Genomic DNA, 26728 nt, shown 5'->3' with positions numbered 1-26728 from the left:
GGACGTAAATGTTGGTTGGGATGTGGACAAGCTGGTGATCCAGGGGGAGGAGATAGGAAGGGGAGGAAAGATGCTGGAGGACAGGCTCCCAGCACCTGGATCAAAAACCAGGAGGATTGCTCCAAGCTTTTGCAAAATGTGAGAGCCAGAGAGCTTTGGGAACTACTATCCCAGCACAAACCCAATTCCCACTCTCCAAAGGAGAAACCCAGATCACCTCCCTGCACTAGAGTTTGACCTTGGTGGCCAAGGTGTTCCTTGTCATCGTGGGCTAGGGGACAGTAGCTCTGCAAAAATAATGGCTCGTAGAAAACACACATGTACATTTCTCAAGGCTTTGCATTTTATTTCAGATCATTGATTTTGGGAACTGGTGACATTATCAAAGAAACCAGTGGAGAGGTGGTTTAGGCACATGCAGAACAAAAGCATTGTTTCAAGGTTACAGATGCCTTCTAGGAAGCAGTAACAGAACACTCTTTTCTGCCCTGCCTGCTGCAAGGCAATCCCTTGGAAATGGAGGTGAAACAAAGCAATGAGGTTTGCTGGGAGGATCGGCCGTGTGACAACTTGGATGGTACATCAAGCTCTGTGCTGGACACAAAAGATGTTCCTCGGCAGGACTTGGCACAGGAGTAAAGCTGCCGCTGGGGTGCAAATGTCAGACCACCCTGTGGGGAGAATGGACACAGTTTGGTTGGAATGTCCTCATTCCTGGTCATGTATCTTCCAAAATGAGAGCTGACTTTTTGTGTAGGACATCCTTTCTGTGCTCTGTTTCACTGCAAGAACCGTCAGAGCTTGGTTTGATCTTGAGCCTGTGTCTGTGGTGGAGTGCAGGGGCCATGGAATCCCAGGGGTGAAAGTCTCACCAGCACAGAGCCTGGGCTGGCTTTCTGGGGGAGGAATGAGGTAGTAGAGCTGTTGGCAGATGGAATGTCAAATTAGGCATCTGGAGACCGAAAATGCCAAAAGGCCCTTTACTCCATGAGGATGGTTTGGGATCTTTTACCCAGCAGCAGCCAGACACTGTCTGTGCTGCAAGCAGGAGAGTCTTGGGGTCAGTATGGAACTCCCAGAGTGACCCTTGTTCAGTGACGCAGCCTGTGCCACTGGGGGATTGAGAAAGACAAACTCAGCAGAATCTGTTGAGCAACAAAGTGCAAAGGACAGAGACTCAAAACTCCTGGGATTTTGGGAGGTGATGCAAACATTGGAAAGACGCCCAGATGATGGAGCAATAAGACAACGTAAATTACCCCCCAACCAGCTTGCCTTGCCTCTGCATCTCCCCACGCTCCTACCTTGCACTCTCCGCGTGCAGGCTCATGAGCTGCTCTGACCTTCACCGAGGTTGATCTCCTCCAGGATCTGGCTGTACCTCCGGGTGAGAGCTTTGGTGTTTTTGGTGAGGTCGGTCAGAACCTGCTGTAAACCATTCATGTGGTGGGACAGCCGCTCCTCCAGATTCCCATCTATGCCATCATCTGGGGCCGTGTCAGATTCAGCATTGCCGGTGGGGCTCTGATCGGTGACGGAGGCCAGGCCTCGCTCCACCACAGGCTTGATGGCCTTGAGGAGCTGGTAGCGCTCATACAGGTCCGCGGGGCCGCCAGCGGCTGGGTCGGCGCCGTCCTGTGGGAAGACCCCTCGCAGCAGGCTGGGGAACATCACCTCCTGCTCCATCTTCTGCGTGGCTGAGAAGTACTGTTCCATGCCCCGTGCCTCGGCTCTCCTCGCGTCCCACCGCTGCCCGGCCCCGTGGAGGCTTTTTATAGAGTCAAGGAACGTCCCCGCTCCTCTATCCCTCTGCTCCCTCCTGCTAGGCTGGGTTTGGCTCCAGCCCTACTGGGCTCAGCTGTGCTGTGTCCCTGGCTCTGCGCCCCTGTCCTCATCTGAGCACACCCTTGTCCTTAGCCCCAGCTGGCTGTGATGCTGCCATGTCCCTGGGCACGCATGGAGCAGGGTGGTGAGGTACCCGGGGCCTCTCACCCCTTCCTGCCCAGCACTGCCATCCCCCAGCTCTTGCACTGCAGTGGTAGTTCCCCAGCACTACATGCAGCCTCCACATGTGCTGCTGGACCTCCCAAAACCATCAGGAGATGGTCTGCTCCCCCTATGCTCCAGCAGGGTCACCCAGATCAGGTGCCCCAGCCCTGTGTCCAGCCCGGATATGGGTATCTCACAGAATCACAGAATTGTAGGGGTTGGAAGGGACCTCCACAGATCATTGAGTCCAACCCCCCTACCAAAGCAGGTTCCCTACAGCAGGTCGCACAGGTAGGCATCCAGGCAGGTCTTGAACATCTCCAGAGAAGGAGACTCCACCACCTCCCTGGGCAGCCTGTTCCAGTGCTCCGTCACCTCACTGTAAAGAAGTTCTTGCACACATTTGTGCAGAACTTCCTATGCTGCAGTTTCTGGCCGTTTCCCCTTGTCCTGTCTCCATTCACCACTGAACAGAGTCCATCCTCTCCATTCTGCCCCCCACCCCTTAGATATTTATAGACCTGGATCAGGTCCCCTCTCAGTCTCCTTTTCTCAAGGCTGAACAGACCCAGTTCACTCAGTCTTTCTCCATAGCAGAGATGCTCCAGGCCCTTCACCATCTTCGTGGCCCTCTGCTGGACTCTTTCCAAGAGATCTTTGTCTTTTTTGTACTGGGGAGCCCAGAACTGGACGCAGTACTCTAGATGAGGCCTTACCAGGGCAGAGTAGAGGGGGAGGATCACCTCCCAACAGTGGATATCCTATAACATCCTGGGGCTGCTTGTGCTACCCTCACACCAAAAATTATCGTCCCATGTCTTCCCCCACTAGGGATCCCCCGGTGTCCCTCATGGATGCTCTCTCCCCATCCCACGGGGTAAGGTGTAGCCCCAGTGCTGTGGTGTGGTATGACTGGGACGTGGTGTCCTGGTCATCCGATGAGGTGGTTTGTGGCTGTTGACACGCTGGGACCAGCACTGTGGTTTATCCACTGCGTTTCTGACACTGAGCCTGCACTCCCAGCTCTCACATTCCTGGTTCATCTCCTGTTGTCACATGGAGCTCCAGTGCTGCCATCCTGCTGGGTGAAGCTCTGCAAACAGCAGAGCTTTTCCCCACAGTGCTGGCAGCAGTGACTGCGCCCAGGAGCCCCTCAGAGCTGAGCAGAGCCCAGCATGGCCCAGCCACTGCTGTGCCTGTCCCTGCTGCTCCCAGCCGTGTTGGCCATATGAGGACAATGACCGCCCCGTGGCCACCTGCCTCTTATCAGCTGCATCCCACCCTGAGCTGACACTTGCCTGGGGACACGGTGCCGGGCTGCCAGGGACCTCTGGTGCTCATCCCAGGTCACAGAGCGGATCTGGAACGTCTCACAGCTCTTATCAGCCATGTTCTATAGCAGTACTGAGCACTGGGATGTCCGGAGGTGACACATCCATGGGCACCCTGAGCCTCTCCAGCCCGAGCCAAAGCACAGCCCAAGGAGCCCGCAACCCTCCTCCCTGACACCACTGTCTTGTGATACAGGGGCTGTCCTTTGGCCACAACAACTCCATGCAGCATTATGGACCTGGGGCAGAATGGAAAGATGTGTGTTGGGAAAGGATTTGGGTGTGGGGGAGTATCTGTGACAAAGCAGATTTTATCCACAATTGCAATGGCAGGAGCAGGAGCGCCTGCACAAAACAGTGCTACATCTTTTATGCCCTATTACTCAACACTTATTTTTTCCACCCCTGGTTCCTCACTGGTTGAGTACTTCAGGTTCACAATCTCCCCAGCGTTCAGCTAAACATACAGATACTGGATAAACATAAATTGTTGGTAGCTAAGCATATATGGCTAATTAGTTAACTTCTCACATTTGCTCACGCAACATTAGGCTGCTATTCCTGGACACCTGCTATCCTTAGACAGAGATAAGTTTGGAAGGAAAGATGTAGGGGGGTATCTGTTGCATTCCTCCTAATCCAAAAGTGGGACAGTTTGTGCTCATGTAGAGGCCCTAGGTTGGTCTTTTGCTGAGGGCCTCTGGGCAAAACAGAATAGCCTATAATACAGAACCTGCAATTTTTGTACTTATTATTTCATCTTACCTACTAAGCATGCATAAATATGGAAAGTTTAGCTAAAGGACAAGTGATGAGGATTATTGAAGACCCTCCTTTGTTGGAATGAAGAAAGTCTTGTTAGTACCAATAAAGGTCACTAGATGACAGCACAGCCCATAAAATACTCCCCTTGCTAGTTCTAATTGCAGAAACATTTCAGTCCCACACGCCTTCTGCACAGGTCATCTCCCCCATTTGTTTCTGGCCAGGACAACATAAAACATTCCATGCATAATCGATGGAGTCTGCCATTATTTGGTAGCCCACCTTCTGCTCCTTTGTCACACATGGACCCGTGGTTCCTTGCTACTCACTTCTGACAGACACCTCAGGTTCAGCAGGGCTTGCCACTGCTCAGCTTGACCTTTGTAGCATCTGCTCACAGCCATGCCAGGTGTACAAACCAGACATCTTGTGATCATGTTGAGAGGTTCTGTCTGGTGGCACAGTTACAATCTTCTCGTTTTCTCCCTCCATGTCTGCTGAACTTGTTTGCACCTCCCAAGGTCTTTTGCTAATCAGAGAGAGAATGTCTGTATTTTCTCCCCATGATACACAGATTAAAGGAAGCAAAGTAAAGGACCCAGATAAACTAATCGAGGGGGCTTGGAGAGTATACAGAAACAGGGATTGTAATCAAAGAAAGAAATTGGGAAGAACAGCAGCTGCTGCATTAGAGCAGGAGATGGAAGGGTCCAGGGAGGGTTTTGCCCCCAGTGCATTGAAAGCAGTGTGCAAACAGCAGGGAAATGGAGGTGCACCAAGCTGAGGGGGAAGGGAAGCACCTCTGATCACAGAAGCTGAATGAGGAACTTTGGAAGTGGGAAAAAGAAAGTCATTATCTTGCTAATGATAAAAAAGCTCACACACAAGGCTCCTAGGCGTAACCAGTTGTGTGTGTATAAAAGGTTGTAAGTACCTACAATAAAGGTCCTTGTTCTGTAGCAGCAAGGGAGTCTGCACCTCTGGCAGCACGGGCAAGGGAGCTTGGAGAGCTTGCCAGAGAGAAGTTTGACCACAGCAGACCGATGGCTAGGATTTGGTTGCAGCTAGGAGAGAAGGGTAAAGATGTTTGTTTTCTGGTAGATACGGGTGCCTCTCACTGTGCTTTGAAGCAGGAGATGCCCTGCTGGCACTGCCTGTTGCACCCATCGTGGGCATGTTCCTCCTCTCTCCTTTTGGCAGTTTGCAGTCTCTCAAGGGTCAATAGGCAATAATACATGAGCTTAGGAAGTTTCCATTTCCCACTCATGGAATTGTCTAAAACTGATGCCTGTGTAAGTGTGTGCATATCGACTCAAAACATGGTGATCCACTATGTGACTCTCATGTTTAGCATGTTATCAGTCGAGGCTTTGATTGAGTTATGATGGTTATGCTATTAATAACTGCTGTTATTTTATACTGTGGTAATAGTTTGCTAATCAACGAAAAAGGGGAAAGTTGTAAGAGAGGATGGAAAGCTAAAAAGGAAACTTGTGAATATATTCAGGGGTGTCGTTGGGGGCAAGATGGAGAGAGAACTTGCAAAAAACAGAATCACAGCATGGCCTGGGTTGCAAAGGACCACAAAGATCATCCAGACCCCTGCTGTGTGCAGGGTCACCAGCCACCAGCCCGGGCTGCCCAGAGCCACATCCAGCCTGGCCTTGAATGCCTCCAGGGATGGGGCATCCACAGCCTCCTTGGGCAACCTGTTCCAGTGCCTCACCACCTTCTGGGTGAAAAACTTCCTCCTAAGATCTAACCTAAACCTCTTCTGTCTCAGTTTAAGACCATTCCCCCTCTTCTTATCACTGTCCACCCTCTTTTGTCTCACTGCATTTGTGTGTGTTCTGTGTTCCGTGCTTGCTGCAGTGTATACAGAAAATGGTACAAGATGCTATGAAGTATGAAGCACACTTTTTTATCAGTATAGAAGGGTACGGTGCTGGGGAGGATGTAACTGTGAGGGATTCATCAAGGGGCTCAGCAGACTCTGTGATAGGCCTTATTGCTACGAGGCTTTGAGAGTCTGTAATCTAAGACAAGGAACAGATGGGGTTAAAGGGTAAACATTTGTACCACCAACAGTGCAGCCAGCGTTGTTGGAGCAGAGCTGAGCGTCTCTCTGTGCTCAGCTCTGGTGAGGCTGCACCTCGAGCGCTGTGTTCAGTTCTGGGCTCCTCACCACCAGAAAGACATGGAGGCCCTGGAGTGTATCCAGAGAAGGGCAACGGAGCTATGAGGGGTCTGGAGCACCTGATGGGGAGCAGCTGAAGGAGCTGGGATGGTACAGTCTGCAGGAGAGGAGGCTCAGGGGAGACCCTACTGCCCTCCACAATTGCCTGAAAGGAGGTTATGGTGAGATGGGGATCAGCCTGTTCTACTGGGTAACAGCAATAGGATGAGAGGTTGTGTCAGAAGAGGTTCACATTGGATGTTATTTGGCCACCCTGCCCACGGCAAGGGGGTTCAAACCAGAGGATCCTTTTCAAACAAGGCTATTCCGTGATTCCACGATTAGGAAACGTTTCCTCGCCGCCCCCCCAGCCCCACTCGGGACGCGGGCGGCGCTGCTCCGCCCCTCCCCGACCCGCCGCCACCCCCCGCGGCCGCCCGTCCCGCGGGTTCCCGCCCTCCTCCGCGCCGTCATCTGGGGCCATGTCGGATTCAGCATTGCCGGTGGGGCTCTGATCGGTGACGGAGGCCAGGCCTCGCTCCACCACGGGCTTGATGGCCTTGAGGAGCTGGTAGCGCTCATAGAGGTCCGCGGGGCCGCCGGCGGCTGGGTCACAGAATCACAGAATCACAGAATGGCCAGGGTTGGAAGGGACCTCAAGGATCATGAATCTCCAACCCCCTGTCACGCCGCCCTGGGTCGGCGCCGTCTTGCGGGAAGACCCCTCGCAGCAGGCTGGGGAACATCACCTCCTGCTCCGTTTTCTGCGTGGCCGAGAAGTACCGCTCCATGCCCCGTGCCTCGGCTCTCGTCGCGTCCCGCCGCTGCCCGGTCTGACGGGCGTCCGGACGAGACGGCTCCGCAGAAATGTCCCCTTGCCCGGCGCTGCGATGGCGGTTGGGAGCTGGTGACGCCGCGGCTCGGCGGCTCAGGCCGCCCGTCTGCCTTCGTCCCTCGACGGGACGCCACAGTGCTGTGTTTTGGGAAGGGACACGTGGCCACTTGTCGCTCGCGCATCCCCCGGGGTGACCCCCTGAGTTTGGGCAGGGAGGGGGCGCTGCGTATTTCATATTTCCCACCAAGGAGCCCAGCGTGTCCCCAGCGTGTGTGCGTGCTTTCAGCCTGTGTGCGGTGCTGTGCACTACGGCCCCCTGGTGTGTCAGCCACTGCTCTTGGTGTGTAGGGATGGGGCCACGAAGGCCATGGCCCGTCTGCAACTGGCAAAAGGCACAAAACAAAAAAGGTTTCTATGGGTATCTCAACCAGAAAAGGGAAGTCCAGGAGGGCTTTCCTTTTCTGAAGAAAGTTCCAGGAGGGCGTACCACCCCACCGTGGTGGGTAACATAGGCAGGCAAGGGAAAAGCCAGTGGTGTTATCAATCTGGACTTCATTAAGGCCTTTTACACGGTAGCCCACTACGTTCTTCTCTCCAAATTGGATAGACATGGGTTTGGTAACTGTTCAATGGACGAGGAACTGGCTGCAGGATCGAGTCCAGAGAGTGGTGGTCAATGGCTCCATGATGGAGATCAGTGACGAGTGGTGACCCTCAGGAGTCAGTGCTGGGACCAAAAACTCTTTAATAACTTTATCAGTGACGTTGACAGTGAGGTCAAGAGCACCCTCAACATGTTTTCTGAGGATAGCAGGCTCTGGGGTGTGGTCATCACAGCAGAGGGATGGGATGCCATCCAGAGGGACCTAGACAGGCTTGAGCAGTGGGCCCAGGTGAACTCCTGAAGTTCAGCAAATCCAAATGCAAGATCTCAAACCTAGTTTGAGGTGACCTCTGCTACCAGTGCATGGTGGGAGATGAAATGATTGAGCACAGCCCTGCCAACAAAGATCTGGGGGTACTGCTGGATGGGAAGCTGGACCTGAGCCAGCACTGTGCCCTTGCAGCCCAGAAAGCCAACCGTAAGCTGGGCTGCATCCAAGACAGCTTGGCCACCAGGGCGAGGGAGGTGATTCTGCCCCTTTACTCTGTGCTGATGAGGCCTCGCCTGGAGTACTGTGTCCAGATGTGGAGTCCTCAGAACAGGAGAGACATGGAGCTGTTGGAGTGCATCCAGAGAAGGGCCACAAAAATGATCTAAGGGATGGAACATTCCTCCTACGAGGACAGGATGAGAGCTGAGGCTGTGCAGCCTGGAGAAGAGGAGGCCGTGAAGTGACCTGAGAGCAGCCTTTCAGTATCTAAAGAGGAGCTACAGGAAAGATGGGGACAGACTGTTGGGCAGGGTCTGGATGGGAAATGGTTTCAAGCTCAAAGCAGGTGGATTCAGGTGAAATGTAAGGAGAAAGTCTTTTATCAGTGAGGTTGGTGAGGCACTGGAAAAGGTTGTCCAGATGTGTGGATGATGCCCTATCCTGGAAGACTGTCAAAGTGAGGCTGGATATAAGCCTTGGGCAACCCGATATAGCTGTGGATGTTGCAGTGCATTGCAGGGGAGTTAGGCCAAGCAAATAGAGACAGGATGAGGGGAAATGGCTTTAAACTGGAAGAGGGTAGTTTTAGACCATGTATTAAGAAGACATTCTTTACCGTGAGTTGCTGGCACAGCTTGACCAGAGAGGTTGTGGATGCCTGGAACTAGATGATCTCCAAGGATCCTTCCAACCCTAACCATTCTGTGTTGCTATGACTCTATGGATGGGTGGAAGCGGAGGTGGGACAGGGAGGTGGGATTTGGGTGTTGGGTCCCCATCCCCAAGATGAGTGCATGGGGGCCCTCTTCCATGCCCAGGAGCCGCGTTGCTCCAAATCTAGATGACAATCCCATTCGGTTTTTTTTGTGGACGAATAGCAGAGCATGCTTCTCGTATTTAAGTTTGCTAGGCGGAAAGTGCTGCTGATAGGAAATCAAAATGGAGATGAAGCTGAAGTTAGAAAAAAGCACAGTGTAGCTGGCTGTTACCCAGATTGTTTCATGAAACTTGTGTCCATGGAGGTTTCCAAAACCTTCCAGCTACTGCCGTGTCAGCTTTCTGCTTTGTTGGAGTGGCAAGTGGAAGAATTCTCTGAGCTTTAATGTTCTGCCTTGACAAGATCCAAATCTAAAAAATCCACCAGGGAATCTACCAGGGCACGCTGGGCATCCTATGGCCGGTGCAGGGGAAAGGCACTGTGACATCACAGAGCAGGGCATGACATCAATCTTTGCAAGTCACGCTGGCAGCCTCCCCCAGCTCAGACACGTGGAGCGGCCGCTCCGTCCTGGTGGTCACTGCTGGAGCTCTGCTCTGGGTGACAGCCATTTGTGCATTGAGATTGTTCTTTGGGAGAGAACAGGATGAAGCTCAGCCTGACTCTCTTCCTGGCCATCGCTCTGACCATGTCTCCATTTGTGGGACATGGCCCTGGATGTGCCAGTGGTTTCAGCTGGGTCTGGAATTGGGACCAAAAGCTGGATGTTCCTGAGGAGCAGCATCCAGTGGAGTCCAAGAGCCAGACCTCCAACCATCCCTGCTGGTTTGGTCTAACCTCCTGTCCCATCAGGATCGAGGACAGGAAGACAAACCAGATCCTTCCTGAGGAGCAGCATCCAGTGGAGACCAAGGACCTGACCTTGTCCTGGCTCTGCTGGCTTGGCCTAACCTCCTGCCCCATCAGGATCGAGGACAGGAAGAACAACCGGATCCTTCCTGAGGAGCAGCCTCCAGTGGAGACCAAGGACCTGACCTCGTCCTGGCTCTGCTGGCTTGGCCTGACCTCCTGCCCCATCAGGATCGAGGACAGGAAGACAAACCGGATCCTTCCTGAGGAGCAGCATCCAGTGGAGACCAAGGACCTGACCTCGTCCTGGCTCTGCTGGCTTGGCCTGACCTCCTGCCCCATCAGGATCGAGGACAGGAAGACAAACCGGATCCTTCCTGAGGAGCAGCATCCAGTGGAGACCAAGGACCTGACCTCGTCCTGGCTCTGCTGGCTTGGCCTAACCTCCTGCCCCATCAGAGTTGAGAATGGGAAGAACAAGCAGGTCTTTCCCAAGGAGCAGCATGCAGTGGAGGCCAAGATCCTGACCTCCTACTGGCCGTGCTGGCTTGGCCCTTCCCAGTGCCCCAAATGGTTCAGGTACAGGGACAGCAAGATTGCCTTTCCAGAGGGCCCAAAGCAGCAGTCCCCGGGCACCAAGCAGAAGGCCTACAGCTTGCCTGGCTTCCTGGGCCACCTTTGGGACTACCTTGTGCTAGAAGGGAGAACCTGGCTCCTAGATTCCTTGATCATCATTCGCATTCTCTGCTTGCTGGGAATTGCCCGCAGCCTCTGGAGAAGATTAAAAAGACCTTGGGGACAGGTGAGCGATGGAGATGCATTGTGCAGGGAGGGTACCATGGCTGGGGAGCGAGGAACCATAAAGACCATGTACATGAGGACATCCAAGGAAAGCAGACCTCCAGAGGTCCATTAGCTCTCCCCAGGGACTTGCCCAGCCACGGGGCTGTCACACAGTGCCCTGTGCAAAACGGGGCCTGCCAGAGATGGTGTGAACCCCACGGGCTGCCCCAAGCTGTCCTGTGAGGCTGGAAATGCTCCGTGTCAATTAGAGCTCTGCAGGGTGATTCTCTGCAAAACAAGCCGGCATCCCTTTCACTGTGCCCATGCTCTCTCACTTCCAGGGAATGGGAAAAGCAGCCTCGGTTTCCATGCAAACTGAGTGCCAGGAAGAGGATGACAAAATTCTTTCCAACCTGCTCAGCCTGATTGAGGATCAAATAAGGTTCGAGGTCAGTGACCTGCCAACCCTCCGCCTGCTACCAAAGGTTTGTGCACAGAAAACTGCTTGATGACTGCAATGTCTTCTACTGGGTGCATGCCAACGTGAGGATGAGCTGTGCCATGAACACCTCCTGCAGAGGAGTTCTGCATTTGCCCATCAGAAAGATAACGGTTGGTGTCACTGATCTCTCTTTCCAAGGCTCTTCCAATTCCAAACGAAGACCAGATTAAACATCTCTTGGGACAAAATGCTCAGACCTCCCAGAAGAATGAGCTGCTTTGCTGCCCACGCCTGGCCTCCAAATCAGAGACAGGGAAGATTGGCTTAATTAACTTGGGAAACACTTGCTACATGAACAGCGTCATCCAGTCTCTTTTCATGGCTTCGGAGTGAGTTGTTGCTCCCTTGTTCCCACTTAGGACAGCTCCAGGGCTGCTTTGTGCACTGGCATCGTGCTTTCCACGCTGATTTTCCATCTTGGATTGCATCTCTTGTTGTCTTTTGCAGCTTTCGGCATTCGGTGTTGAATTTAACTGAGGGCATCTCCCAGCCCCTGATGACAAAACTGCAGTCACTCTTTGCACTTCTGCAGCACAGCGAGGTAATTATTCCATGTTCCAGTTATTTGTTTGGACTGTTGACTGTGGAACGGCTCATCTTCAAGTTGCTTCCTGCATGAGTGACTCCAGATGGCACAGACCCGTCTGTCCCCAAAGACACAGTTTTGAATTTTCACTTGCTGTGGACCCATTTACCTGTACCTCCCTGTTTCCCAAGACTTGACTGGCAGCTCTGGCTCGTTGCATAGTGGTGCTGCAGCATTACAGATCCATTCCAGATCACTTTCAGGGGCTAATATAGAGAACATCTTAACTTAAACATTTGGTCATAAAAGAGCCTGTTTGTTCAAAGCAGGTTATGGTGTGTTTGATGTGCATTAGCATACTTGCTTGCTGTGTAGCTCATAGTTAATGATTTCCCAGTAATTTCCTGTAATCATTCTAGTTATTTTTCTTTTGGACCAGTACTTGAAGTCGTTTCTCCAGCCAATGATGGGTCTTTCAGCATATTAATTAGATTTTTTTTTCTTTCTTGAATGGACTTGGTATCAAATTAAGGATCAAATTAAGTTCAGGCTGGATTAAGTAGAAGTCTGTGGGTCAGGAACACAAACCATTTTGAAACTGAATGAAGAAATGCATGGATAGCTCGTATGAGTACCTAAGTGATAGGTGCTGGTAAAAGTGAGCATACAAAGCTCTCATCCTCATGACAGTCTGCAAAAGGACGTTCAGCAGGGCTGAAGTTCATCCCTCCACTGCTGGGTGCTGCAAACAAAGCAAGTCTTCTCCTGTATGAAGTGAGATCCAGTTGCTTAAAACGTGTTTTTTCCTCTCGGTTCCAGCGACCTGCCGTCTCACCCGAGAGCTTCCTCTCTGCCTCCCAGGCACCCTGGTTCACCCCTGGTGCTCAGCAGGACTGCTCGGAGTATCTCAAGTACCTCCTGGATCGGTATGTGGCAAGCACTCCAATTTTGGAGCCCAGACACGATGAGGCCCCAAGACTTGGTGTAATATGAAATGCTGACTCCCGTGGGAGTGGTGCGAGTGGCTGAGATCTGAGAGATTTGGTGTAAAAATGGGAAAACCAGTCTGGGGCTTCTTAGTAGAACTTTGTGCTGAGCTGGGGTAAGAAATGCATTCAGTTTGAAAATTTCTGAAATTGCACCAAGTTCAGAGAAGTGTTTGCCTGACAAGCCTCCTCTTTAAAATGCTGATTTTGCCTTTCTTCCACCTAAGAATCCCGAATCCCCAGAGTCCTTGTGATGCCCCTGGAAGTGAGCTCAATGCACACTGACCATCTCTGCTTTCTGCAGCACCACACTTGGCATCAGAGCCCTGTGCACAGACAGGTTATCACACGTTAGCTGCGAGGAGCAGAGAACAGACACCATACTGTAGAAGCTCGTTCTTTAGGTTTTATTGCTCTATGCTGCCATCTTTTTTCTTCTGCCAAAGATTGCATGAAGAAGAAAAAACTGGAAAAAGGATCTACCAGAAGGTTAAGGAATCCAGCTTGACGTCTCAAGCCACAGAGCATCATTCCTTAAACAAGACATTGATTGAGAGGATGTTTGGGGGGAAAATGACGACAAAGATTCGTTGCTTGAAGTGTTGGAACATCTCCTGTAGAGAAGAAGCCTTCACAGACCTGTCGTTGGCCTTTCCCCCTCCGGATAGGCCCATACGTGGACCAGGAAGCACCTCTGTTTTGCCCGTGGCAGAAGTCAGCCCACAGTTTATTGAGCCTCACAAATACCCAAGCCAGCCAACAGGGTCGAAGGACTCCCGATCCGTCTCGGATTTACTCAACTATTTTCTGTCCCCAGAGAGGCTGACAGCAGAGAATCAATACCACTGTGAGCAGTGTGCTTCCTTGCAGGATGCTGAGAAGGTGGCAGAGCTGACAGAGGGCCCGCACTACCTCATCCTCACACTGCTGCGGTTCTCCTTCGACCCGCAGACCATGAAGAGGACTAAGATCCTGGAGAACATCTCCATCCCTGCAGTGCTCGAGCTGCCCATCCTTGTCAGCTCAGAGGAAACTGAGGACGTTTGCCGGCATGGGGAGGTCAGGGCTGGCCGGGGCAGCACCTTTGTGCCCGCCGTGTACGATCTCTGCAGCGTGGTGGTGCATTCGGGCATCTCCTCCGAGAGCGGCCACTACTACTGCTACTCCAGAGAGTGCACTGACACCGTGCCCCACGCACCGCCCCGCGACGGGACACCAAAACCGGCTTCTGGCAAGCAGTTGGACTTTGAAATCCCGTGGTACCTCTTCAACGACACCAGGGTTTCCTTCTCCTCCTTTGAATCTGTCAGCAACCTGGCTTCTTTATACCCCAAGGACACTGCCTACGTGCTCTTCTACAGGCAGCGGGAGGGCAGGCCAAGCTCCCACTGCACGAGGCTGTGGCAGAAGCCAGCCACCTGCACAGCGAACTGTCCCTCAATAAGGACTTGATGGAAGCCATCTCCAAAGACAACATCCTCTACTTGCAGGTAGATCCCAGCTGTGCACACACTGCACTTTCCCCCTGAGATTGGGTGTTGAGCTCAATGTATGGCATCAGTGAGGCAGCCAACACCAGGCACAAGAGACTGACTGAGTGACGTCTGTGCTGGGCAGATCTGCAGCACTTTTTTTCCTACTGTCCAAGTGTGGTGAGTGGAGCACAGCTGCCAGTCAGGTGCCCACCTACCTGCTCTCACTCCCCCATTTTTGATCACCTGTGTAGTGGCACACTTAGATGCATCTCTCCAACCACATCCCAGAGATGAGTACGTGCCATAGCAACCCCAGATTAGTTTTGGGAAAATTCCCAGGGGCAAACGGGACAGCACAGGGAAAGAGGGAGCAATTCCCATGGCTCATTTCCATGCAAATGACAGCAATATTCTTGGTCATTTCTCCTACAGGAACAGGAAAAAAGAGGCAAGGAATAGATCTGCCTACATTCCCTCCTTGCCAAAATGCCCCACGCCTCAGTCCAGCAAAGGTGTGTGAGCGGAAAACTCCTTGATGACAGCAATGTCTTTTCCTGAGTGCATGCCAAGATCATGCCAACATCTCCTGGATCATCACCTCCATTTCCAAGCATGCATGAGATAAATAAAACCATCATTCCTGCAGCCTGTGTCACTGTGGTGGCAGTGGGTCCGGGACAGCGGCAGCACGAAAGGCGTTGGTGCAGGAGAGTGCTGCTGTGCGGGGAAGGGGAGATGCCTCTTGAACACTGCCAGGGACGGCGACTCCACCACCTCTCTGGGAAGGCCATTCCAGTGCCTGACCCCCTCTGAGAGAAATAGTTCTTCCTTATGTCTGAGTCGTGGCAATCAAGTCCCTGATGCCTGGAAAGAAGGGAACATCACACCCATTTTTAAGGAGGGTACAAAGGGTGACCTGGGGAACTACCGAGCTGTCAGTCTCATCTCTGTGCCAGTTGCAGTTGGGCCATGGCCTTCCTGACCCCATCTCTGCACAACCCAGTGCACTCCTGCACCTTAAAGCAGGAGCAGCGGCTGATGCACCTGCAGGCCATAGTGCACAGCACCACACACAGGGTGAAAGCACCCACACACCCTGCGGACGTGCTCATAACCAGCACCGTACGTTCAACCAGCCCTGCTGGCTTGCCTGTCCTCCTGCCAAGTAACAAGGGAGGAAGGGGACAAATACTTGTGCTTCCTGAGGAGCAGCTGCCCACTAATGCCGAGCGATTGTCTCCAACTGGCCCTTCTGGCTTGGCCTTTCTCCATGCCACAAATGGGTCCTGTACAAGGTCAGCAAGTCTGTTATTCCAGAGGGCCCAAAGCAGCAGTCCTCAGGCACCGAGCAGACAGCCTTCAGCTTGCCTGACATCCTGTCCCAGCTTTGGGACGGCCTTACGCAAAGCCGGATAACTGGGTTCTTCATAAAAGTCTGGACAAACTACCGTATTTTCCGGCTGCAATCTGGATTGCCTGCAGCCTCTGGAGAAGAGTGAGAAGACATTGGGGACAGGCGAGAAACTGAGATTCATCAAGCATGGAGGCGACCACGGGTGGGGAGCAGAGAACCACAGAGGTCTTGTCTGTGAAGTCTCCCAAGGAAAGCAGACCCCTGGAGGTCCATCAGCTCTCTTGATGGACCTGGCCATGGGCCTGGACCCAGCCAGAGCCCCCTATGCAAAACAGGGCCTGACAGAGGTGGTGTGAGCCCCACGGGCTGCCCTGAGCTGTCCTACGAGACTGGAAATGCTTTGTGACAATCAGAGCCCTGCAGGGTGATACACTGCAAAACGAGCCTGTATCCCTTGCACTGTGCCCATGCACTCTCACTTCCAGGGAACGGGAAAAACAGCCTCGGTTTCCTTGCAAACTGAGTGCCAGGAAAAAAACAACAAAATTGCTTCCAACCTGTCCTGCCTGATTGAGGATCAACTAAGGCTCATGAAGAGTGACGTGACGACCTTCTGCCTGCCCTGCCTGCGAGTGCTCAGCATGCATCAGTGCAGGAATACAGTGGACACAGGGAGGCCCTGTGAGTCCTGCAGCGTGCTGGGAAGCATCCAGGGCACACTGGGAATCCTCAGCAGGGCCACTTCTGCGTGGATGCTGTGCGGATCAGCTTCCTAGTGGAGGCCTGCAGCGAGGGAGCCTTCCCAGGAAGGAGAAATGGCGGCAAAACACCGCAGCAGGAGCTGCTGGGAAAAGGAGGGAGGCCCTGAGGCGCGGCAGCTCAGACTGCCTGCTCTGCTTCACCCCTTGGCTTCTTATCGCTGACTGGCAGCTCAGGCCGGCAGCCATGAAGTTGCTGAGAGCAGCCTGCGGGACTTTGGGGCACTGGGCGGTGTTACGGTTCCAGCCCGGTGCGGCCTGGTTCCGTGACTATGGGGCAGACGGACAAACAGCCTGGGAAGGGGGGACAGGGGTGTGGAAAGAATAGGGAGGGGGCCTGCGTACAAAACAGTGTCGGCAGTGTCTCCCACGCATGCCATCTGCAGTCCTTCCTGCAGCGCTGAGCTCCGGGGGACCTTTCCTGGGTTGTTTCATTGTAATGCGCTTTTGCCAGCCCACCTGGAGGCGCATCTAACGGTGGGAAAAGGCCGAATCCGGCCCAGCAGCCAACACTGCAATGCCAGTGGATCAAGGACGTAAACTGTATGGAGGAACACAGAAACCATAGGAATGTGAGGTCCTTGAGGATGAGTGAAGGTAAGCAGAGCTGTGTGCAACTCAAGGCCAGAGGGGGGAGTCCTGTGAAAATAAGGAGGCAGAGTTGCTGTTTTGACACAGTGCAACCCCCTGACAAGGCTGAAAGTTCACAGTGACAAAGACATCCAGTGTCCAAGACATCCTGCATCCAGTGACCGCCAGAGACCCCCAGCACATCATTGGGACGCATGCTTAACAGGGTGGGCCAGCATGTTAACAATTTCTCAGAATCCCAGCCTGTTTTCTTGGAATGCAACAATATGTGCATGTTATGTCTTTAAATGTGTAACCACTGCTTTTCTCGGTGTGCGAGTCAAGAGGAGATATCCCGCTCACACCTGGAGCCATAATAACCATACCTGCTTTATAATCTTACGTGGTTTACAGAGCTTGATTCCGCATGCCTGCAGTATTCCCAGGTGGTGCGTCTGCAAGCTTGCTTGGCGGCACTGAGCAGCAGCAGGTCGACCTGGACGGCGCTGAGGGTCACAAACTGCCCCCAGCTACAAGAGACTGAGCAGCTCTGGTTGGTTCTTTGGGCTCCATTGGGCCATTCATGTGTCATTGGTGACCTGTGGATGCTGTGAGTGCCTTGTAAGGCAGACCCAGCTGTTTGTCCAGATGTGTCTTTAGGACTTGGTTACTCTGGCGTTTCCTGAATTCTGATCAGATCTGCCAGACTACACAACTGGGAGCTAAGACCCCTAAACCCACCAGCTATTTCTTAAAATACTGATTGGCTAGGAAAGTAACCCAACCAGATGCACTGTATGCACTCCATTTAAGTGCAGACTATGTAAAGCAGAGCTTTCTACATAATCAGTCACAGAACAGGGGCTGATTTTGGTGGCAGGAGCCAACGCAAGCCCTGGGCAATGTGTCTGTAGGACCGTAGCTCTGGCACACAACGCCCCCCACCCACTGTCCCAACTTTGAAATCCCGTGGTACCTCTTCAGCGACACCAGGGTTTCCTTCTCCTCCTTTGAATCTGTCAGCAACCTGGCTTCTTTCTTCCCCAAGGACACTGCCTACGTGCTCTTCTACAGGCAGCGGGAGGGCAGGCCAAGCTCCCACTGCACGAGGCTGTGGCAGAAGCCAGCCACCTGCACAGCGAACTGTCCCTCAATAAGGACTCGATGGAAGCCATCTCCAAAGACAACATTCTCTACTTGCAGGTAGATCCCAGCTGTACACAGACTGCACTTTCCCACTGAGATTGGGTGTTCATGAAGTCATGAAGCCATGAAGCAAAACCTCAGGCCTTACTCTAATGCTGAAGGCATGACGGATAGGGAGCACATTGCAGAGGTGGGCAGAAAAAGAAGGGCCAGTCTGGGGACTCCCAGGCAGTTCTATCTTTCCCTCTGAACAGAAAATGGAAACCAAGGCAAATGCACTGCTTGTTGCCATGGGGATTGGAGGCTGCCTGGGCTGTAGTGAGCATGTTACAGTTGAGTTTATACTCCAGAGGGATATGGGACAGGCAAAGAGTAGAATTAGGAAGCTAAACTTTAGGAAAGCCTCGTTCCTGCTCTTCAGGGTGTTATTCAACAAGATGCCCTGAGAAATTCATGGGCAAGAGCATGGAGCAGAGCTGGCAGACGGGCAGCAGGGTGAGGGAGGTGATCCTGCCCCCCTGCTCTGTGCTGGTGAGGCTTCAGCTGGAGTACTGCATCCAGATGTGGAGTCCTCAGAACAAGAGAGACAGAAACATGTTGGAGTGCGTCCAGAGGAGGGCACAAAAAGGATCCAAGGGGCAGAACACCTCTCCTACACGGACAGGCTGAGGTCTGGGGCTGTGCAGCCTGGAGAAGAGAAGGCTGCAAGCTGACCTGAGAGTGGCCATCATAGCACCAGGTCCCCATTCCCAACCCAGCTTGGTGGTGAACAGCCGTGGGCAAAGGGACTCTGCATGTCCTGCTGCCATCACTGCCCACGTCCTCAGGGGACCCCAGTGGGATTTTCCATGCAGCTCCATGGACACACATGGACAAACACGACCCATATGGGCACGCTGGGAATAGCTGAGGGCAGTCACGGAGCCCCAGCGTGTTTGCTGCGTGGGGTGAGTGTCCCTGCTGTGCATGTGGCGGAGAGCTGCTTCCGCCGTGGGTTGCAAAAGGGCAAAGGAGCTCGTCTGTGCTCCCAAAATAGGAGCGGGTTGCCACACACCCCGACTGTCTGTCCTTTGGCCCTTTTGGCAGCACTGGGCTGCTGGTTCTGCTGACGGGTGGGATTTCAGCAGGACCTCCTCACCCTCGGTTTCATCTCAGAGCGTTCTGTGTCCCCTGCGAGCAACTCCAGCGTCACGATGGGGCACGAGGAGGTGATGGGGACCAGCCTGAGGTTGCTGAGCCTCATTTGCTGCCCTGAGCCCTGCAGCAGCTTGGGAGGGCAATGCTGGGGACCAAAAGCTGGGAGCAGGAGGCAGTGTCCTAAATATTAGACTGCTGAACATGCAGTAGACGATTCTAGTTTAAAGAGAACTTGGGTCACAAAGTCATCCTTGACAGATTCAGTATGTTCTCCTCTGCTTTCATTTTTAGTTTTCAAACATAACACACAGTTGTGAAAATCAAACAAAAAATTATCGAAGTAGAGAAAAATGTAAGGGAAGCACAAAGAAAGTGGAGCTGAGAGTATTTCATTGCCATATTCTATTTCTAGTATGCCCCTAGAATTAATTTCTTGGTTACAGTTGTAAACTCTAAGGATCTGATCCTTCTGCTAACGTGATCTCATTTTCTTGCTCTAGCAAAATAAGGTGCAGAGTTTGATATCCAGGTTTTATTCTTTCACGGAAGTTTTATTAGTGTTGTTGATAGCTTTATGAGCAAATAAATGAATAAAGTTTTCTTCCCGTATGTGCACCGGATAGTATCATCTGCTCAGGTACGGGAGAGCCCAGCGGTTTCCTCTGCCCTGCCCAATGCGCTCATCACGGCAGGCCGCTCTGAGCACAGCTCCCAGCAGCGGGGATGGCGCTGGGGCAGCCGCAGCCCCCGGGGATGCGCAAGCGACAAGTGGCCCAAAAACAGAGCACTTCCCATCGAGGGACGAAGGCAGACGGGCGGCCCGAGCCGCCGAGCCGCGGTGTCACCAGCGCCGGGCAAAGGGACATTTCTGCGGAGCCGTCTGGTCCGACGCCCGTCGGCGCCCGTCTGCAGAGCAGCCCAACGGCATTCAGCCCCGTGCCTTCGCTGCGGCGCGGCGTCGCTCAACACATGGGCACTGACGTCCCCGGAGTGCCGCAAGCGGGGACAAAGGTGCCGTTCCTCCCCCCCGGCATGGAGCCCCAGCGGGGACGGGGGCACGGAGCCAGGGACGCGGCGCTGCCCAGCGGGAGGCGGAGACAGCAGCGGGGAGACGAGAGCGGAGCGGCATAAAAGCCCGCGGGGCCGGGCAGCGGCGGGACGCGAGGAGAGCCGAGGCACGGGGCATGGAGCAGTACTTCTCAGCCACGCAGAAGATGGAGCAGGAGGTGATGTTCCCCAGCCTGCTGCGAGGGGTCTTCCCGCAGGACGGCGCCGATCCAGCCGCCGGCGGCCCCGCGGACCTCTATGAGCGCTACCAGCTCCTCAAGGCCATCAAGCCCGTGGTGGAGCGAGGCCTGGCCTCCGTCACCGAGCGCGGCTCCGCCGGCGACTCCGACTCCAACTCCGACGACGCTGAGGCCGCAGCCGACGGGGCGGACGGCAGCCTGGAGCAGCGGCTGTGCCACCACCTGGCCGGGCTGCAGCAGATCCTCAGCCACCTCACCAGGGACACCACCGCCCTCACGCGCCGCTACAGCCAGATCCTGGAGCGGATCAGCCCCAGCGACGCGCAGCCCAGCTGGTGACCCCGCGTCCCCACGGAAGAGCCGGCGGTGCCGTTCCGCCGTGCCCCGCGGCGCTGCCCGGCTCCGCCGTCCGCTCCGTTCTCGGGCCTCGAACTCTCGCCGAGCTCGGACGGAGCCGCGCGGCGCCGGCGCCTTCGGGCTGGATCCCGGAGCCGCGCGTCGCTCCCCTGTCTTTGCTAATAAAAGGAACTCTCCGCAGCCGCCGTCCGCACGATGCTTTTCCCGGCGCGGAGCCGCCCGCACGGGGCGCTGAGGAGGGCGGGGACCCGCGGGACGGGCGGCCGCTGGGGGTGGTGGCGGGTGGAGGGGGGGCGGAGCGGCGCTGCCCGCGTCCCGAGTGGGGCTGAGGGGGCGGCGAGGACGAGGGCCGTCATGGGGCGGCGGGAGCGGCCTGGGATCCGTGCTGGATCCCCGGCTCCGTTCCCAGCCGCGCTGTGCTCACTAAGCACGTCCCTCAGTGCTGCATCTTCGCGGTTCCTGTGCGAGGTGCTGAGTGAGGCGTCACCGGCATCCAGTGTGGAGTGCTGTCACTGCGCCCATGGCCTCGTGGTGCTGTGCCACGGGTCACAGGGGGACATCAGCTCCCACTGAGGTGAGGGAAGGAGGGCTGATGGCCTTTTTCCCTGCCCAGAGCTGAAGGACAGCCCCTGTATCACAAGACAGTGGTGTCAGGGAGGAGGGCTGCGGGCTCCTTGGGCTGTGCTTTGGCTCGGGCTGGAGAGGCTCAGGGTGCCCATGGATGTGTCACCTCCCGACATCCCAGTGCTCAGTACTGCTATAGAACATGGCTGATAAGAGCTGTGAGACGTTCCAGATCCGCTCTGTGACCTGGGATGAGCACCAGAGATCCCTGGCAGCCCGGCACCGTGTCCCCAGGCAAGTGTCAGCCCAGGGTGGGATGCGGCTGATAAGAGGCAGGTGGCCACGGGGCGGTCATTGTCCTCATATGGCCAACACGGCTGGGAGCAGCACAGCAGAGGTGGGAGCAGATTGTCTCCTGATGGTGCTGCAGGATCCAGCAGTGTGCACGTGAAGGCCATGTGTGGTGCTGGGAGCTGCCACAGGGCCAGGGCTGGAGGTGCTGGGCAGGACAGGGCGAGAGGCCCCACACACCTCCCCTCCTCAGCACCACTCTCCCTGCGTGCCCAGGAACGCAGTGGCACCGGGGCCAGACGGGGCCAAGGCCACGTTGGGCTGAGCTGGGGACGAGGGCACAGAGCCAGGGACACGGCGTGGCCAGCTCCAGTAGGACCAGAGCAGCAGCCCAGCAGGATGGAGCAGAGGAGAGCAGAGCTGCTCTGCTCCTGGGGATGGGTGTGCGGGGAGTGCTGACAAAGCACAAGACTGCTGCTGTTCTCCCATTCCTCCATTCTTCCCTTGCTGTATTTTCTGCATCGCCTCCTGCAGCGCACCAGCACAGCCATCACACCACTGCTGACTTTTCTCTACTCAAGACCACAGGCTTCAGTGTTTTCCTCAGGCTTTTCTATTTCCAGATTTGAACATTCAAATAGAACTGGAAGGGCTTTCACCTTCAGACGTGATGAGCACCATGCAGTGAAATCCCAGAGAGATGCAGATGCTCAGCACGACTGGAAACTTTTGGGTTCAGGATGCAGATTCAGAATCCACAAAGCGGGGAAGCAGAAACACCAGATCCTGATCACCAGGCAAAGAAAAGGCAGCACTGAGAATGAACAAACGTGAGCATGCGAAATACACAGAGGGAACTGATTATGGAAAGCACAGAATTCCTTTCACAGCATCACTCTGGCTCCAGGGGTGGTGCAGAGCATGCTCAGTAGTCAGCACAAATGACACATACCCCCTTTCTGGTTTATTTTAAATGCATACAATCTACCATTTTCACGCTTAAAAATTGAAGTAAGGAGTGAATCAGAGTTAACAGAAGAGTAAACACTCTGTATTCCATCATTAACTTTTATTTAATGGGATTGAACGATGGTTCCCCTTCCAAGCACGGGCAGCTGAAAGGCTGCGGGCAGCCCTGGAGTTCTCAGCACGGAAACAGCTCAGCAGAAGCATCAGCGAATTGGATAGAAATCCTCCAGAAGCTCTCCTATTCTTTTCTTTTCTGCAAAAGGCAGCAAGGGGAGTCGGGAAAACCCTTATTGGACACTTGAGATCAATGCTGGAGTTTGGCATTTGAGATCATTCCTAAAGACCTCAGGATTGAAGTCATCACTATTATTCCTGTTTGAAGGGTTAATATGCCACCAAGAACCATCTCCTGCTACCAACAGTCAACTCCAGGCTTGCTGCATAAACCCAGCATGCAATTCCTCTTCCATACGGCTGCATTTTGGCCTTTCTGGCAATTCTAGTTATTCCTTTTCCCACCTGCTCTACTTATTTTCTGTTTACTCATCACAACATCTTGCTATCCACATGCACTGCAGCCTCGAGACACTCAGGACACCACGAGGGACAGCACTCATTCAGCACACTGCAAGGGAACCACCTCTCCCTGGTGACCTGTCACTTCCAAACGAAAAGCCCTTTGGTTACAGGTTACCAACCTGCTTCCTTGAAGTCTTCAGGGTGCCGCCTGACGTAATCAAGCAGCTCTCTGTCCAGTTTAGCGTGGACATACTCAGCATGTTTAACAAGAAAATAGCCAGCAAACCATCCCACAGTAACAAACAGGATCTGGCGGTGAACACCTGCAACAGGGAGAAACCCCAAAGCAATGATTTCAACTGTCATTTTCTCCCCACGTGTCCCTCATGGAGCGCCCCAAATCTTCCCCACAAAACACCTCATTCCCCAACCTCCTGAATGCCTCCTCCTGGATTCTCCACCATATCCCCCTCAGTCTCTCCCTGCTAAGTCCCCCCATCCCTCACCTCAGTACCTCACTGAGTACCCCCAATATCCTACTTCTAAAGCTTCCCCACCACCCCATGTCCCTCAGACTCCCCTTACTACTCCCCAGCATCCCTCTGATCCCCCCAAATCTCGCCCATAACCCTCTCAGACCCCCTACATCCCATACCCATATCTCACCTCAAGGCTCCCCCCATCCCTCTGAGTCTCCCCCAATCCTTCCATATCTTCAAGTCCTCCCAAAAAAGCCCAAATCCCTCTCAGCTCCCTCAGACCATCCCCATAACTCTCACAGTAACCTCAGACCACCCTCATATCCCCCCCCACAGTCCTCCCACAACCCTCTGAGCAACCCCATGAATCTCAGCCCCCCCCCATCCCTCACCTCAGTTCTCCACCCTTCCAAATCCCCCACATTAGCTCTCTCACCTCTGAGTTTCCACTGCCTAATGTCTCTGAGTCCCCCAGATCCCTCTCAAGTCCCCTCAGATCCCCACCACAACTCTCAATCCTCCCACATTCTCCCCGTGTCCCTCAGAATCCCTTCCAAATCCACCACACATCCATGAGTCCCCTAAAAACCCTCCCATATCCCCCAGTTCAGAGCTTTCACCACCCCATGCCCCTCAGCCTTCTCAGCTCCCTCCAATACCCTTCTGAGCCACCAAATCCCCCCCCAACACTCTGCATCCTCTTACATCCCCTCTCATTATCCCTCACCTCAGGGCTACCCATTTTCCATGTCCCTCAGACTCTCCTTAATCCCCCCAATATCCATCACAACCCCCAAATTATCCCCATACAGCCCCATCCCATCCTGCACCTCAAGGCCCTCCACCCCTCTAAGTCCCTCAGATTCCAGTTCATCCCTCACAATATCTCTCCAAGCCCCCTCCCAGTATCCTCACTATCTCTCACCCCAGTGTTTTTCCCCCCTGCTCATATCCCTCCAAATCCCCAAAGCCCTCACAAGAGGGATTTCTGACAGGAAGGCCACAATCCGCAGTCCTCCCAGAATCCTCCACATCCCTCAGAATCCAATCCAAATGCCCCCCACCTCCCTGAGTCCCCCCATCAAGGTCCTCCCATATCCCTTAGAGTTGCTCTAAATCCCTCCTGCCACATCCCTCATTTCAGGGCTTCCCCCTCCACCCCACATCCCTCTGAGTCCCCTCAACCCCCTCCAATATGCCTCTGAGCACCTCAAATCTCCCCAGTTCCTCTCTTAGTCTCTCAGATCCCCCCACATCCTTCAGAATTTCCTCCAATCCCCTCCCCCTGCCCCCCATCACATTCCCAAGTCCCCTTCCCAAGGTCCCCATTCCTCAGAGACCCTCCCCACCGTATCCCTTGGAGTCCTCTCCAAATCTCCCCCCCAGTCCCTCATCTCAGGGCTCCCCACCCCTCCACATCCTTCAGAGCCCCCTCAATTCTTCCTAACATCCCTCTGAGTCTCCCCTACCAAACTCCTTAACCCTCACCTCAGGGTTTTCCCCCATCCCTCCGAGTCTCCCCCAACCCCTGCATACCCCTGACACTCCTCAGAATCCCCCAAATTCCACTCACATCCCCTCCACATTACTAAGACTGCTCCAAGGCACTCCCACATCCCACAGAGATCCCCCCTATATCTCTCAGAGTCTCCTCAATCTCTGCAGTCTCCTCATAACCCCCCTACGTCCCCTCACAATCCCCTCAGCCCCTCACCTCAGGGTTCTCCACATCCCATATCCCTGTGTCCCCTCAATCCCCCCAGCACCCTTCCCAACATCCCAAGTCCCCTCACAGCCCCATCAGCCCTTCACTTCAGGACTCCCCACATCTCACATCTCTCACAGTGCCCTCAATCCCCCCAGTATCCCCTCACAGCTTCCCCACATCCCCCAGCCCCTCACCTCAGCGGTTTCCACATCCCATATCCCTCAGAGCCCCCTCAATCCCTCCCAAATCTCCTCACATTCCCCCAGTACCCTTCAGAGCCCCCCTCAGCCCCTCACCTCAGGGCTCCCCACATCCCATATTCCTCCCGGTGCCCTCAATCTCCCCAGTATCACTCCAAACACCCCAAATCCCCTCACACTGCATCAGCCCCTCACCTCGCAACTCCCCATACCCCACATCCCTCACAGTGCCCAGATCCTCCCAGATCTCCTCACGTTCCCCCAGTATCCACTCACAGCCTTCCCACATCCCCCTGCCCCTTACTTCAGGTCTCTGCAAAGTCCATATCCCCCATAGTCCCCTCACCCCCATAGTTTCCTCCTCCAACACTCTTAAGTCCCCTTACAGCACCATCAGCCCCTCACCTCAGGGCTCCCCACACCCCACAGTGCCCTCAATCCCCCCAGTATCCCCTCACAGCTTCCCCACATCCCCCAGCTCCTCACCTCAGGACTCAGGAGTTCCCACATCCCACATCCCTCAGAGTCCCCTCAATCCCTCCCAAACCTCCTCATATTCCCCCAGTGCTCCTCACAGCCCCCTCAGCCCCTCACTTCAGGCTCCGCACATCCCCATATTCCCCTCGCCTCCCCCAGTATCCCTCCCAACAGCGCAAATCTCCTCACGATCTCCTCAGCCCCTCACTTCACGACTCCCCACACCCCTCACAGTGCCCTCAATCCCCCCAAATCTCCTCCCATTCCCCCAATATCCCCTCACGGCCTCCCCACCCCCTCACCTCAGGGCTCCGCACATCCCATATCCCCCCCATGGTCCCCTCACCCCCCATTATCCCTCCCAACACCAAAATCCCCTCACGATGCCCTCAGCCCCGCACCTCAGGGCTCCCCCCCCTCGCTCAGCCCGCCTCTCCTCACCCGCTCTCAGGACGGGCCGGTGAGCGAAGCCGTTATCCAGCAGGGCCGCCAGCCAGCCGGTCAGCCCCAACCACACCGAGCCCTTGTTCACGAGGGGCGGCGGCGGCAGCGAACGGGCCTCGTCCGGGAGGAACGGCATGGCGGCGGCGCCCAAAGGTGACCGCGCGGTGCGGCGCTGCCCGCGCTCCGCCGCTCGCGGAGCCCCGAAGACGAGTTCCGCTCAGAGCGGGGCGGCTCCGCCTCACTGCCGGGGACCAGCGGTAGGAGGAAGGGATGGCAGCGGGGGAGGGTGGCGCTGGCGTTAGGATAAGTTTCTGCTCCGAAAGAAGCAGAGAAGTGGCGGTGCACCATCCCTGGGTCACCCAAGGGCAGGGCGGACGGGCTGTGAGCGCCGATGGGGCTGCGGTGACCCCGTACACTGCAGGGGAGATGGAACAGATGGCCATAAGGGTCCCTTCCAACATAAAGCACTCTACGATTGC

At 54.7% G+C, this 26728-nt stretch overlaps 4 protein-coding genes across 4 annotated transcripts; 2 read left to right on the top strand and 2 right to left on the bottom strand.

Moving 5' to 3' along the window:
• Positions 1 to 321: 321 nt before the first annotated feature.
• On the bottom strand, positions 322 to 1820 carry LOC125687954 (thyroid hormone-inducible hepatic protein-like). Its single transcript, XM_048933343.1, has 2 exons — positions 1305 to 1820; positions 322 to 671 (listed from the first exon to the last, which is right to left on the bottom strand). The coding sequence occupies exon 1, from the start codon at positions 1714 to 1716 to the stop codon at positions 1327 to 1329; it is 390 nt and encodes a 129-aa protein (XP_048789300.1). The 5' UTR covers positions 1717 to 1820; the 3' UTR covers positions 322 to 671; positions 1305 to 1326.
• A 7734-nt stretch (positions 1821 to 9554) lies between these two features.
• On the top strand, positions 9555 to 14549 carry LOC125702551 (ubiquitin carboxyl-terminal hydrolase 35-like). The gene is given in 8 exon segments (XM_048966024.1): positions 9555 to 10559; positions 10882 to 11025; positions 11181 to 11371; positions 11490 to 11583; positions 12388 to 12494; positions 13001 to 13935; positions 13938 to 14045; positions 14464 to 14549. Coding segments are annotated over 8 exon segments (2670 nt in total).
• A 5533-nt stretch (positions 14550 to 20082) lies between these two features.
• LOC125693966 (thyroid hormone-inducible hepatic protein-like) lies at positions 20083 to 20778 on the top strand. Its single transcript, XM_048946526.1, has one exon. The coding sequence runs from the start codon at positions 20179 to 20181 to the stop codon at positions 20578 to 20580; it is 402 nt and encodes a 133-aa protein (XP_048802483.1). The 5' UTR covers positions 20083 to 20178; the 3' UTR covers positions 20581 to 20778.
• Positions 20779 to 22507: 1729 nt separating this feature from the next.
• On the bottom strand, positions 22508 to 26476 carry NDUFC2 (NADH:ubiquinone oxidoreductase subunit C2). Its single transcript, XM_048946536.1, has 3 exons — positions 26247 to 26476; positions 23121 to 23264; positions 22508 to 22675 (listed from the first exon to the last, which is right to left on the bottom strand). The coding sequence occupies exons 1-3, from the start codon at positions 26383 to 26385 to the stop codon at positions 22626 to 22628; spliced, it is 333 nt and encodes a 110-aa protein (XP_048802493.1). The 5' UTR covers positions 26386 to 26476; the 3' UTR covers positions 22508 to 22625.
• Positions 26477 to 26728: the final 252 nt, after the last annotated feature.

This window comes from Lagopus muta, chromosome 1 (assembly GCF_023343835.1).
Source record: "Lagopus muta isolate bLagMut1 chromosome 1, bLagMut1 primary, whole genome shotgun sequence".
Lineage (NCBI taxonomy): Eukaryota > Metazoa > Chordata > Aves > Galliformes > Phasianidae > Lagopus > Lagopus muta.
This window is presented reverse-complemented; position numbering and strand designations above follow the sequence as displayed.

Coding starts and splice junctions, on each gene's coding strand:
- LOC125687954 (XM_048933343.1), bottom strand. CDS start 1,716: ATGGAACAGTACTTCTCAGCCACGCAGAAGATGGAGCAGGAGGTGATG.
- LOC125693966 (XM_048946526.1), top strand. CDS start 20,179: ATGGAGCAGTACTTCTCAGCCACGCAGAAGATGGAGCAGGAGGTGATG.
- NDUFC2 (XM_048946536.1), bottom strand. CDS start 26,385: ATGCCGTTCCTCCCGGACGAGGCCCGTTCGCTGCCGCCGCCGCCCCTC. Junction 23,265..26,246: donor CCGGCCCGTCCTGAGAGCGG/GTGAGGAGAGGC, acceptor TCCCTGTTGCAG/GTGTTCACCGCCAGATCCTG. Junction 22,676..23,120: donor TGAAGACTTCAAGGAAGCAG/GTTGGTAACCTG, acceptor TGCCTTTTGCAG/AAAAGAAAAGAATAGGAGAG.